The sequence below is a fragment of the Myotis lucifugus genome, unplaced genomic scaffold (genome assembly GCF_000147115.1).
Source record: "Myotis lucifugus unplaced genomic scaffold, Myoluc2.0 scaffold_324, whole genome shotgun sequence".
NCBI lineage: Eukaryota > Metazoa > Chordata > Mammalia > Chiroptera > Vespertilionidae > Myotis > Myotis lucifugus.
Genome location: NW_005871372.1, coordinates 999,538 through 1,013,836, shown reverse-complemented (window position 1 = coordinate 1,013,836; position 14,299 = coordinate 999,538). Strand labels below are relative to the sequence as shown.

General features: G+C 40.4%; 1 protein-coding gene across 9 annotated transcripts in view; it reads left to right on the top strand.

The window, feature by feature from the left end:
• The window catches only part of SMG1 (SMG1, nonsense mediated mRNA decay associated PI3K related kinase), a 108,671-nt gene that overhangs the window by 80,592 nt on the left and 13,780 nt on the right, over positions 1-14,299 (top strand). For 8 of the 9 annotated variants that reach the window (XM_023764240.1, XM_023764239.1, XM_023764242.1 and 5 more), the window contains 15 exons: positions 556-785; positions 1,875-2,123; positions 2,610-2,748; positions 2,835-2,944; positions 3,051-3,269; positions 3,793-3,983; positions 4,923-5,095; positions 5,244-5,523; positions 5,988-6,260; positions 6,490-6,724; positions 6,987-7,213; positions 9,520-9,670; positions 9,779-9,968; positions 10,141-10,610; positions 12,668-12,805. In XM_023764240.1, the coding sequence (XP_023620008.1) occupies positions 556-785; positions 1,875-2,123; positions 2,610-2,748; positions 2,835-2,944; positions 3,051-3,269; positions 3,793-3,983; positions 4,923-5,095; positions 5,244-5,523; positions 5,988-6,260; positions 6,490-6,724; positions 6,987-7,213; positions 9,520-9,670; positions 9,779-9,968; positions 10,141-10,610; positions 12,668-12,805 (3,275 nt within the window). Of the gene's footprint in view, positions 1-555; positions 786-1,874; positions 2,124-2,609; positions 2,749-2,834; positions 2,945-3,050; positions 3,270-3,792; positions 3,984-4,922; positions 5,096-5,243; positions 5,524-5,987; positions 6,261-6,489; positions 6,725-6,986; positions 7,214-9,519; positions 9,671-9,778; positions 9,969-10,140; positions 10,611-12,667; positions 12,806-14,299 lie in introns of those variants that run through there. The other variant, XM_023764246.1, reaches the window with a different exon arrangement.

The window sequence follows — 14,299 nt, the reverse complement described above, 5'->3', positions numbered from 1 at the left end:
GGTGAATTTCTATGTCATAAATAGCCAGGAGTATCCTGTCTCTTATGTGATTTTGAATGGAAGTAGTTGGGTGCTGAGGAGTAAAACTTTTCATTCCCACTCTCTCTGCTTATGAATTTGTATAAGCAGAACAACTGAGGTACAGCTAATAATGATAGTATCTAATATCTTATGACCAAACTGAATGTTCTCTAAAGCTTGCAGTGTGCCTCCTTGGCTATCTTTTTTTTTTCTTTTTTTAAAATATATTTTATTGATTTTTTACAGAGAGGAATAGAGAGTTAGAAACATCCATCAGCTGCCTCCTGCGCACCCCCTATTGGGGATGTGCCCGCAACCAAGGAACATGCCCCTGACCGGAATCAAACCTGGGACTCTTCAGTCCACAGGCCGACGCTCTAGCCACTGAGCCAAACTGGTCAGGGCTGGCTATCATTTCTTGAGTGCTATTGCTAATTGAGAAGGACACAAAAAAGTGATATATTTCCACCCTGTCCCATTGTACTTTACCCCATTTGGTCACCTACACTAGCTGCTTTAATTCTGTTTCCATAGGATTGGAGGATTTACATCTGGATGAGAGAATAATGCAATTCCTGTCTATCGTGAATACTATGTTTGCTACAATCAATCGCCAGGAAACACCTCGTTTCCACGCTCGGCACTATTCTGTAACACCACTAGGAACACGGTCAGGGCTGATCCAGTGGGTGGATGGAGCCACACCCTTGTTTGGTCTTTACAAACGATGGCAACAACGAGAAGCTGCCTTACAAGCACAAAAGGTTGATAAAAATTCAAGTATATGTCTCCTTTTATTTGAATGTGCCTAAACAACTATATTAGTTGCTGCTGTTATATGTGAAATATTTCTAGGCTTTACTGCACTGGGGCATTTTTGTAAGTTTGTAAGTTAAAGAAGGAACAGATTTGAGGTACCTAGGAAAGTGTTTTTGAGAGACATTTTATAAAAATAAAGTTTTAATAGAAATAATGACATTGGGTTAATCTTTTAGACAAATATGGGGAGAGAGGATGGTAGTGTGGTTAATACTTAGTAACTTGGTAATTCACATCTTAAGTGCTTTTTGTTAGGCTTACTCTAAGTGTTTTCTAGGGTCTTTTAAATTAAATTTGTAAATAATAGATAGCTTTGACCCAGGTTCTTTTAAATTAAATAGTAAGTAAGAAACAACTTTAGAGTTAGTCACTGTTTTGTACCTGTGAAATTTATACTTTGTTTAGACTAGGAATTTTATTTAGAATATATTTTAGCTAAGAATCTTATTGCTTAGTATATGCCAGGAACAGTAGTACTAAGTGCTATGGATATAAAGATAGATTTTATACAGTCTCAACCTCATGATTGGTAGGTATGGGAAGAAGCAAGATTTTGAAAGGAATCAAGCTATAAAGTAGGCATAGGAGGCTGCAGAACAATTATTGAAGGGTAACTTAGAGATGGGAACCAGAGATGGGCTATCTAAATATCTGTTAATTTTTTATTGATTGTCATACTGATGAAAATGAAATATGTATATAAATGATAAAGTCTAAACAGAATTATACGTTACAAAGAAGAATGTAAATAGGATGTTGAGCTTGACTTGAACTTGAAGAAAATAGAACAGTAGACCAACTTTAATAAAATAGTAGTAGTAGTAGGTGTAGTACCTAATTATGAGAAAGATATTAGATTGTAAGAAATATGCATAGTCCAGAAGAATTGGCTCTTTGGTGCATGAGATTCTCTTGGGTGGGTGGAGAATGCCACAGAAAAAAAGAGTTTTAAAAATACTACTTTGCATTCAAAGTAATCTTTTACCTTTATTTAAATAAAGTTGATCTTTTCTTTTAAAATAATTTTTTTACAGGCCCAAGATTCCTACCAAACCCCTCAGAATCCTGGAATTGTGCCCCGTCCTAGTGAACTTTATTACAGTAAAATTGGCCCTGCTTTAAAAGCAGTTGGACTTAGTCTGGATGTGTCCCGACGGGATTGGCCTCTTCATGTGATGAAGGCAGTGTTAGAAGAGTTAATGGAAGCCACCCCCCCAAATCTCCTCGCTAAAGAGCTTTGGTCATCTTGCACTACACCTGATGAATGGTGGAGAGTCACACAGGTATGTTTTTGTTTTTTTATTTTAATCAGTATTTATTCTTTTGCCTGCTTCCTGTCTTGTCCTGTCTATCTGGTTCACCCTCCTCTTTCTCCCTGCTTCCCTCCAGACTTAGTAGTTTGAGACCTATATTTGAATCTTATAAGATACTAGAGGCCCAGTGCATGACATTCGTGCACTGCGGGGGGGTGGGAGTGCCCTCAGTCCAGTCTGTGGGACCCCTCGGGGGATGTCCAACTGCTGGCTTAGGCCTGCTCCCCTAACATTCTGATATCACTTAAGCAGGACCAATGAGGACCATTGTGTTGTGTGCAGCTGCTCAGTACAGAGCCTTCTGTGACCATGCATAGCAGCCCTGAGGAGTGCTAGCTATTTATTTAGAAACAAAGGAGTAGGATCATGTAATTTTGTGAATTTTAGAGCATTGGTCCATGTTGGAAGGAAATTTGCTAATTCATTTTTCTTATTTCCCCACCCCTTCTTCTTTAGTCTTATGCCAGATCTACTGCAGTCATGTCTATGGTCGGGTACATAATTGGCCTTGGAGATAGACATTTGGATAATGTTCTCATAGACATGACAACTGGAGAGGTTGTTCACATAGATTACAATGTTTGCTTTGAAAAAGGTAAATTTAACTTGGACTTTACATTTACTATGAGGGTCAAATATTTTTTGGTGAAAGGACAAAATACCATGATTTGTCTTTTCAAGGTAAAAGCCTTCGCGTTCCTGAGAAAGTACCTTTTCGGATGACACAGAACATTGAAACAGCACTGGGTGTAACTGGAGTAGAAGGTGTTTTTAGGCTTTCATGTGAGCAGGTATGTTGTTTTTTCTTATACCTCTTAAATTAAAAAATCATGTGGCATGAAAAACTACATTTTCATGAGGAAACTTATGGCAAAACTTAAACTCTTCTGAAAACAGGTTTTACACATAATGCGGCGCGGCAGAGAGACTTTGCTGACGTTGCTGGAGGCCTTTGTGTATGACCCTCTGGTGGACTGGACAGCTGGGGGTGAGGCTGGGTTCGCCGGTGCTGTCTATGGTGGAGGTGGCCAGCAGGCCGAGAGCAAGCAGAGCAAGAGAGAGATGGAACGGGAGATCACCCGCAGCCTCTTTTCTTCCAGAGTAGCTGAAATTAAGGTGAAGCCAGTGATAAGTCATTGTCATCTTTTTGTTAATAGAGTTAACATATCCATTAAAAATTTGAGTCAAACTGTTTTTCTAAAAAAAATTTTGCAAGACTGTAATGTATAATATTGAAATGGCAGTGAAACAGGGCACTTCGATGTCTTTTTATTAGGAAATACATACAAAGACACACAATGATGTGAAAAATTATATCTTTTTAAAGAGGTTGAAATGTGTTTGCCAATGCCTGTTTTAAGTGTTCTTTAATTGGATAGCCTCCCTTTGGTCTTGGTTTTAATATCCTCGTAGCCAGTGATGCTCATCTTGTTTTGTGTGATGTGACAGTAACTGTATGGGATAGTAGAATTTAGTCTTACTTTGTGAACTTGGACAATTTTGTTATTGTTGTGAAATATGGGTGATGCTTTGTTGAGATTTAAATAGAATAATTTAAATAGAATAATTTGTCCAAGATATCCTTCTAGATTCTTAGTTGACCCCGTAAGAATCTTCCTAACCATAATACCTTTCACAGGTGAACTGGTTTAAGAATAGGGATGAGATGCTGGTTGTGCTTCCCAAGCTGGACAGCAGCTTAGACGAATACCTAAGCTTGCAAGAGCAATTGACAGATGTGGAAAAACTGCAGGGCAAGCTGCTGGAAGAAATAGAGTTTCTGGAAGGAGCTGAAGGAGTGGATCATCCTTCTCACACTCTGCAGCACAGGTTTAAAACAGTGTTGAACTCATTTCTAAATATATGCCTTTAAGGAGAATTTGCATATTTGTGTAAATACTGTCAACTTGAATTAGACTTATTGCAGCAACTCACCCAAATGACAAAAGCTTTTTCAAGGTTGCAGTTTCAAAGTGTTAATAAATAAGAATTCACTTAAATTGTTTTGCTTTATTATATTTACTTTAAATGTTTGAATAATAGTTAAGGGTAAGTGGGCATAGTGGTTAGAACACTGAACTGGGCTTCAGAAAAACCTGGGGTTTAGGTTTTTTTCTCTACACTTTGTATCTGAATCTTTATTCATTTATACATTGGCAATGATTTCATCTACTTCTCTGAGTTTTTTAAGCCTTAAATTAGAGTGATCTAAGTGAATGCACCTTGCAGAGAACAGGTGCTCAGTGTTGATTTATGCAAGTTCCAAAACACTGCACGTGGCTCGTGTGTGTGTGTGTGTGTGTGTAGATTCACACACACACACACACACACACACACATATTATTGATTTCAGAGAGGAAAGGAAGAGGGAGAGAGAGAAATATCAATGATGAGAGAGAATCATTGATTGGCTGCCTCTTGCATGACCCCTACTGGGATGTAGCCTGCAACCAGGGACTGTGACCTCCTGGTTCATAGGTCAATGCTCAACCACTGAGCCACACTGGCCAGGCACATCAGTCTTTTTTTAACCTTTGAATAACTCAGAACAGAACCTGGCTGGTGTGGTAGAATTTTGCTTAAAATGTGAGTATAGTTGGACAGAACTGTGGGGTCAGGATAAACCAGAGAAGTAAGCAACATTTGAGCAGTGCCCTCAAGATTGAAAAGGAGCTTATAAGGCAGTCCAAGTGTGAGCAAAGTCAGGGTTATGGAAGTACATAGAAGAAAGAACAGAAAATAATTTAAACATTTTCCCCCTTCTATTAGGTATTCTGAACACACCCAACTACAGACTCAGCAAAGGGCTGTCCAAGAAGCAATCCAGGTGAAGCTAAATGAGTTTGAACAGTGGATAACACACTATCAGGCTGCATTCAGTAATTTAGAGGCTACACAACTTGCAAGTTTGCTTCAGGAGATAAGCACACAGATGGACCTTGGTATGAGTTGACTTTTTTAGATAACACATGTGAGCATGTGAGTTTTGTAATTGTGTCTTTATGTGTGGGGTTCTGGTTTGTGCTCCCTTGGTAGTGACCGCTGATTTGAAATGGTTTCATCACAATTATTAATTACTTTTACTTCAAGGTCCTCCAAGCTATGTACCAGCCACAGCCTTTCTGCAGAATGCTGGCCAGGCCCACTTGATTAGCCAGTGCGAGCAGCTGGAAGGAGAGGTTGGCGCGCTGCTGCAGCAGAGGCGCTCAGTGCTCCGAGGCTGCCTGGAACAGCTGCATCACTATGCCACCGTGGCGCTGCAGTATCCAAAGGCCATATTTCAGAAACATCGAATTGAACAGTGGAAGACCTGGATGGAAGAGCTCATCTGCAACACCACAATAGAGCGCTGTCAAGAACTCTACAGGAAGTAAGTTTATAGCACTTCATTTTTTTACTACTTGTTGGGTTTAGAAAAAAGTGTTCAATTATTTAATTGCAGAATATTTAATTTTTCCTGAAAGAAAAGGTTGATAGATGGGATTTGTCTGGAGTCACTTTTGTCTTGATTTTAAGATGATTTGAGGTCATGTTTTCCCTTATAAGACAGTGGGTCTTTCTAATTTATTAAAATGTATCCCAGTGTAAGAGGGGTGTGACCAGGGTAAAGAGAGCTGAATCAAACATTGATTCTGTCACTTACCAATAAGTCATCTTGGGATGTTACTTTGGCTCTTGAGACTTTTTCTATCTGTAAAATGGAAGTAATGGTTCCTACTCTTCAAGGTTTGAGTATCAAATGTAATATTCAATATATAGTATTTTATAAACCATAAACTTGTTTATAAGCAGGGAGTGGTTATATAACAAGCACCTCTTTCTATTTTTATATAGATATGAAATGCAGTATGCTCCTCAACCACCCCCAACAGTGTGTCAGTTCATCACCGCCACTGAAATGACCCTGCAGCGGTACGCAGCAGACATAAACAGCAGACTTATTAGACAAGTGGAACGCTTGAAACAGGAAGCTGTCACTGTGCCCGTTTGTGAAGATCAGTTGAAAGAAATTGAACGTTGCATTAAAGTGTTTCTTCATGAGAATGGAGAAGAAGGTTCTTTAAGTCTAGCAAGTGTTATTATTTCTGCCCTTTGTACCCTCACAAGGTGAGTAGCTAACCTCATGTCGAGATTATTTTGTTGTCTTGGACACACTGATGCATATTGAGATTTCATGAGTCTTTTGTTTAGTCCCAAGCTTGAGGTATTTTTTTTTACTTTCATTAGTCTTGCCCAGTGTTAGAGCTGCTTATTTCCTTTTAGATTTTGAGTTACCTTCATTTATGGGTGAGTTTAGCTAAGTCAGTTTCACTACACAAATATTTATCACGTTTAGGCGTAACCTGATGATGGAAGGTGCAGCTTCGAGTGCTGGAGAGCAGCTGGTCGACCTGACTTCTCGGGATGGAGCCTGGTTCTTAGAGGAGCTCTGCAGTATGAGCGGAAACGTCACCTGTCTGGTTCAGTTACTGAAGCAGTGCCACCTGGTGCCACAGGACTTAGACATTCCAAACCCCATGGAAGCATCCGAGGCAGTTCACTTAGCTAATGGAGTATACACCTCACTTCAGGTGAATACTTATATGAGCTTAAATTTTGGAATTTTGTTTTAGATGTTGAACATTGTACTTCTCATCTCTTTACTTCAGAAAAGCAATTTGACTTCCTCCCCTTTTAGTGTTGCTTAAGCAGTCACTTAAAGATTAGTGTGAGGTTTATATCTGTAACTTAATTACGTTTGCATCAAGTTTGTGCATAAATTATGGCATTAAGTCTCTAAGTGTGTCACCTAAACTCAGAAAATGTTAAATTATATTTCTTACATATTTATAGGAATTAAATTCAAATTTCCGGCAAATCATATTTCCAGAAGCATTGAGATGTTTAATGAAAGGAGAATACACATTAGAAAGTATGCTTCAGGAACTGGACAGTCTTATTGAACAGACAACTGATGGCGTTCCCCTGCAGACTCTAGTTGAATCTCTTCAAGCCTATTTAAGAAATGCAGCTATGGGGCTTGAGGAAGAAACACATGCTCATTACATCGATGTTGCAAGGCAAGTGCTCTGTTTTCTTCTGAAATAGATGGGGAAGCCAGATAAACATTTTGAGCTCTTATTTTTCTGTAAGTTTACTTTTAATTTTTGGAGCAGATATAATTACTTATTAATGCTTATATACATGTCATTTTAGAAACCTTTTATTTGAAAACTAGAAGCCCAGTGCGCATTTTGTGTACGGGGGTATGGGGGTCCCCTTAGCCCAGCCAGCACCTTCTCCAATCCGGGACCCCTTGCGGGGTGTCTGACTGCCCATTTAGGCCTGGGGATCAGGCATAAACCGGCAGTTGGACATCCCTCTCACAATCCTGGACCGCTGGCTCCTAATTGCTCACCTGCCTGCCTGCCTGGTCACCCATAACTGCCCCTTCCTGCCGGCCTGGTTGCCCCACGCAGCCTGCTGTTCAGTTGTTTGGTCATCCCTCAACCCCCCTGCCAGCCTGGTCGCCCCATGCAGCCTGCTTGTTCAGTCTTAGTCGTCCCTCACTAACCCCCCTGCCAGCCTGGTTGCCCCACGCAGTCTGCCTGTTCAGTTGTTTGGTCATCCCTCACTAACCCCCCTGCCAGCCTGGTCGTAGGCAGCCCTCTTGTGAGGGTGTGGTGGTCAATTTGCATATTACCTCTTTATTATATAGGATAATTACAGATTCACAGGAAGTTGTAAAAAAAATGTAGGTAGGGAGATCTTGTGCATGCTTCATCCCTCCTCCTCCAATATTAGCATCTTGCATGCCTATAGTACAATAGTAACACCATGCATATGACACCGGTACAGTCAACAGAACTAAGATTTCACCAGTAACATAAGCACTCACTTTTGGGTGTGTGCATGTGTGTAGTTCCTTGCCGTTTTTTAAAAATACATTTTTTTTATTGATTTCAGAGGGGGGGGAGAGAGAGATAGAAACATCAGTGATGAGAGAGAATCATTGATCAGCTGCCTCTTGCACGCCCCTTATAGGGGATGGAGCCTGCAACCTGGCCATGTGCCCTGACTGGGAATTGAACCCCAACCTCCTGGTTCATAGGTTGATGCTCGGCCTCTGAGTCACACTGGCCGGGCTTCCATGCATTTTTATCGGATACCTTCATATATCCTTTTAGTGCTGTAGTTTCACCATACCTGCACGTACAGCACAAACTGGAGTGTGAATTTTTTAAGCCAGCCCTTAGAACTCCATGGAAGCATCTGAGCCAGTTCACTTAGCTAATGGAGTATATACCTCAATTCAGAACAATACTTGTAAGTTAGCTTAAATTTTATAGGTTTGCTTGAGATATTGAATACTGTATTTCTTAGCTCTTAAATCCAGAAAAACAATAAGACTTTGGAATCTGTAGAGATTGGGCAGTATCTCTAGCCATGCACTATACCCATAGCTAAGCCCCAAGCCCCTTTATTCCTGGTGACTCAAAACCTCATTCTTTGGCATTCTGATGTTCATTTCAGAAAATATAATTGAGGGAATAGAAATAAATTGTCCCATCACACTTCTTCCCAAAGGGAAATTCAAAGATAGAAGATAGTTGAGAGAATAATATAATGAACCCCCATCTTACCACCATCAGTAATTATCTGTACCTGGTCAATCTTATTTAAGTTGTACCACCCCAATTTTTTTGAAGCAAATATTTTTTCATTCTTAAATTAACTGCAGGAATTATATATGTAAAACATAAACTTGTTTTTTCTTAATCTTAGTGCCATTATTTCAGAAAAAATAATAATTCTTTAATGTTTCCTGTTCTCCTGCATTCAAAATTTTTCTGTTTTCTCATGTTTCTTTATAGTTGTTTTACTCTGCAGAAAAAAATGAACATAATTATTATAGCACAAACATGTCAGCTCAATAGTGATAAATGGCAGGTATTTCAGTTTACGGTCAATAGTTGGCTCTACTGTGTGACAGTAATATGAACATACTTGACAGTGTTTGCTAGTTCCACCAGCTTAGGAATTTTGGGGTTCTTGACTTTTTTTGTTTTAATATTGGGGGTTTGTATTATTTCACATTCTGTGTGCAATGTGAGGCTGTAATGTTTTTTTATAGTTCTTTTTAAAATTGTCACAATTCAAGTTTACATAAAATTTAATCACATGAATAATTGCTAATACTGAATTGGAACCATTGACTTCACATTGTGATTAACACCAAATGCCATTTTATTGTAACACTCCTTCCTTAATGCAAAAGACTTTTTTTCTAGGCTGCATGCTGCTGTGAGACTTGTTGACCATTTGTGCTTCCCCCAAATGTATTGCTCTTTACTGAGGGTTTTAACTTCCTGTTTTTTCTCTGTAGAGTACTTCATGCTCAATATGGTGAATTAATCCAACCAAGAAATGGTTCAGTTGATGAGACACCAAAAATGTCAGCTGGCCAGATGCTTTTGGTAGCATTTGATGGCATGTTTGCCCAAGTTGAGACTGCTTTTGGCTTATTAGTTGAAAAGGTAAATATTGACTTGGTATTATGAGTAATGCAAATGCAGCAAAGTAGTTGTTCAGTGTAGGAAAAGAGGCGAGATGAACTTTTTTTTTTTTTTTTTTCATTTATATAGTTAAACAAGATGGAAATTCCTGTAGCTTGGCGAAAGATCGACATTATAAGGGAAGCCCGAAGTACCCAAGTCAATTTTTTTGATGATGATAATCACCGGCAGGTGCTAGAAGAGATTTTCTTTCTCAAAAGACTACAGACAATTAAGGAGTTTTTCAGGCTCTGTGGTACCTTTTCTAAAACTTTGTCAGGTAATATTTCACATTTAAACATGCTGGATTTATGTGGTATTTTGGAAGGCAGTGGGATGGAGTAGGCTTAATTTAATTGTTCGCTCATAAAATCTTAAGTTTTTAAATAAGCAGCGTTATTACCTTATTTTAGTATGGCATGAAATACTTTTAGACAATTTCCTTCTTTTAGGATCAAGTTCCCTGGAAGATCAGAACGCTGTCAATGGGCCGGTACAGATTGTTAATGTGAAAACCCTTTTTAGAAACTCCTGCTTCAGTGAAGACCAGATGGCCAAACCTATAAAGGCATTCACAGCTGACTTCGTGAGGCACCTCTTGATTGGACTGCCGAACCAAGCCCTGGGGCTCACGCTCTGCAGTTTCATCAGCGCGCTCGGTGTGGACATCATTGCTCAGGTGGAGGCAAAGGATTTTGGTGCTGAAAGCAAAGTTTCTGTCGATGATCTGTGTAAGAAAGCTGTGGAGCACAACATCCAGGTTGGAAAATTCTCTCAGTTGGTCATGAACAGGGCAACTGTATTAGCAAGTTCCTACGACACTGCCTGGAAGAAGCATGACTTGGTGCGCAGGTTGGAAACCAGTATCTCCTCTTGTAAGACAAGCCTGCAGCGTGTTCAGCTACATATTGCCATGTTTCAGGTAGGGTTTTTGGGGTTTTTTATACTGTGTTTTCCCTCAATGTAGGAATTTGAAAAACTGGGGGAGTTAACATAAAACAGTATAAACAGAGAACTTCTTAACCCCTAGAGTGCCGGGGAGCACGATCGCGCTCCTCCTGTCTTTCGCCAAAAGTGCCGGGAGCGCTATCAAAGCTTCGAAATGGCGTCCAGTTCCAAGTCTGCTTTTATTAGTGATGATGATATTGCTAAATATGTCACTGTAGTAAAGGTTTCCTTAAGTTTTTGAATATGTAACTTCATTTACTTGCGATTCATAATTTTTTTCCTAAACTGCTGTAAAATCAGCAAAAATGCCTTGGCAATTTTAGCATAGTTCCTAGGATATTGGTTGGCACTCAAAGGGTTAAACCTCCTGAACTGTGCCAACCAAGAGCAAACCTAGCTTTAGTATTTTGGCTTTTTCAATTATCCTTATTTCTTTTTTATATAGTTGAGATAATTTTGCATTTACAGTTGTGTCCTTTGAATTGGTTTCTGTCAGTATTGTAAAGGTTAGTATTATCTATGTCATTATTATGTTTGTTATGTGGATATGCCTCCTGTATTGTTTAACATCTAAAGGTTCTTTCTAAAGTGACTTCCAATTCCCTGATGCTCTGATGTGACAACAGCTTTGTGCATAAATCTGTCTCATCTGGGAATTGCTCTTAGAAGCCTGTGTTTGTCCTTGCTTATTTAGGGGCAGTATGACTAGAAAAGGCTTTAGGGTGAAGTGATTTGGATTCAGGTTATGAACTTGAATTTAGCATGTCTGGCTGGCATGGCTCATTAGGTCACGGTTTGATTCCTAGTCAGGGCGCATGCCCAGGTTTTGGGCTCAGTCCTCGGTGGGGGGCATGCAGGAGGCAGCCAATCAATGATTCTATCTCATCATTGATGTTTCTATCTTTTTCTCCCTCTCCTTTTCTCTCTGAAATCAATAAAAATATATTTTTAAAAATATATGTAAGACACCAAGCACAGTAACATTGTAGCTACTTATTCCCCCTCCCCCCCTTTTTTTCCAAATATAGTCTTCAATATTGTCAATAGCGTCAAACAAGTTGTGCATGGAGTAATATTTGGGTACTACATTGTCCTGGAATCTGTTTTGGCACAAATAATGTTTACTTTGTACCATTTATATTGAAGTTGCTTCCCAATAATGGAATTGGTGGTTTCAGCTCAGTGCATGGAACCCCAGCATATTTTCTTCTCCTCGCAGTTTTATTGTTGGCTGTTTCCTTAGTTCATAAGTTAAGAAAAGTAATTATTCAAATTATGAAATTGCATTTATTTCAAATTAAAAAATTGCACTTATTAGCAGTCCCTGTAGCACATTCGGATGTGTTTTGGGGATGTTTTTTAACTTCTAAAAAATGTAATGCTGAAAAATTTTATTGTTTTATACATTTGGAGTTTATTCCCTTAAAAATTAACAACTCCATGGAAAACATTGTAAAAGTCCTTTCAGTTGTATCTGAACACAATTTAAACTCTAAGCATAATGCATAACTTTTAAATTGTTGTCCAAACATCCCTTGGGCCTTCTTGGGCCACCCTTACCGCATATAGGATGACTTCATTTTCTCTCAACAGTTGCCCACCCCTTTTTCTCACTTCTAGATTCTCTGTTTTGAGAATTCTTTCTTTTGTGACTGCTGCATTAATTCTTTTGGTCACTTGGCTAGCCTCCATGCTGGACAACCCTTCCCACCACCACACCTGTTTCAGCTTCTTAACTGGAGATTATCTTTCAGATGGAGGGATTGTGTACTAGTCTTTTACATAGAATAGTAACTATCTTCAAAATTACTATTTCAGTGTTGCAAATCACTGATCCAAGAAATTTATCAGGCATTCTGTACCTGGTGTGGTCCTTTTGTAATGTTTCTTCTATTACTCTTCCTGCCCAGCCCGCTTTGCTGCAGCTGGGTTTCTCTGTCTCCCCTTTCAGTCCCAACATTGCTCCCTTTATTTGTTTATCTAAACGTTTTTTTCCTCCTGAATTTATTACATTTCTTTTTCTTTGAACAGTGGCAGCATGAAGATCTCCTTATCAACAGACCACAAGCCATGTCAGTCACACCTCCCCCTCGGTCTGCCATCCTAACCAGCATGAAAAAGAAACTTCATACTCTGAGCCAAATTGAAACTTCCATTGCAGCAGTTCAGGTGTGTTTTTGTCAGATCTTCCTTCCAGCATGTCTTACTTTTAGGAATAACCTAGACTGTGATGAAATGAAGTAATAGTGCTGTGTTGTTTAATATATCTACATGCTTGTTCTTGGCTTCTAAGCCACAGAAGCATGGCCCTCCCTTCTCACTTATATTTTTTTACTAGAGGCCCGGTGCACGAAATTCGTGCACTGGGGGGATGGGGTTCCCTCAGCCCAGCCTGCCCCTCAGTCCGGGAGCCCTCAGTGGATGTCCTACTGATGACCACAGTCTGGCAGCAGAGGCTCGGAGCAGGCGTCCCGTGTGTGTGTGTGTGTGTGTGTGTGTGTGTGTGTGTGTGTGTGTCTGTCTGTCTGTCTGTCTGCTGGGGGTCTTCCCCCAGCCACGTTGGAGGCTCAGAGTAGGCACTGTGTGTGTGTGTGTCTGTGTGTCTACTGGGGGCCTGCCCCCAGCCACACCATGGAGGCTTGGAGCAGGCACCCCTCTCTGTTGATCTCTCAGGCTCCTGGCCTCCACTGTGTGTTGTACTCTCCCTTGAGCTGTGGCCAGGGTGGGGCAGTACTTGCCTGCTGTGGGATCGCCACGGCGACCCAGGGGCAGGCGCACACGGGGGCTGGCTGCAGGCCGCCCTTGCCTGCTGTGGGATCGTCGCAGCTTCTCCGATCACCGGCTGGGGGGTGGGCAAAGACGGCCAGTTCTCCGATCCAGGGCAAAGGCGGGCTTGGGGCCGCCTTTGCCCTGCCTCCCGGCTCTTGCCTGCCGCCCGGGTTTCCAATCACCGTCCTTCCCCTTTCGCCTCCCATCATTGTGCCTACGTATGCAAATTAACCGCCATCTTTGTTGGCGATTAATCGCCATCTTTCTTGGCAGTTAATTTGCATATCGCCCTGATTAGCCAATGGGAAGCGTAGCGAAGGTACAGTCAATTACCCTTTTTGTCTTTTATTAGATTAGAATCTTTATTGCTGAAAGTATTATATATGTCCCCTTTTTTCTCCCATTGACTCCTTATAGTTTACCCCCACCCCCCACCCCAGGCCTCCACAACCCTATTGTCTGTGTCCACGGGTTATGCGTGTGTCACTTTTATTTTTAGCTTATGTCTTTTTTTTTTTTACCCTCCAAGATAATTGAATCTTATAGTAGCGGTATATTTTGAAACAGAGACATCCTAAATGTTTCAGGTTTTTGGTTTGTTTGTTTTTTATTGTTTAAAGTATTATATATGTCTCCTTTTCTCTGTGCGCCCCCCCCCCCCATTGAGCCCTCCCCGGGCACTCCTTTCCCCCAGGACAAGCCCTCACTGCCCCAGTGTCCATGTCCATTGGTTATGCTAATATGTTTCAGTTTTTAATAAATTGGATGATTACTATGCATCTATATATTAAGGGAACCTTGGTGATTGGAAAAATTTGAATACCTAATTTGTTTTCTGACAGACATATAAGAAATTCTTTCTAGCTTATTATATCTAGCAGAACATTTTTCCAA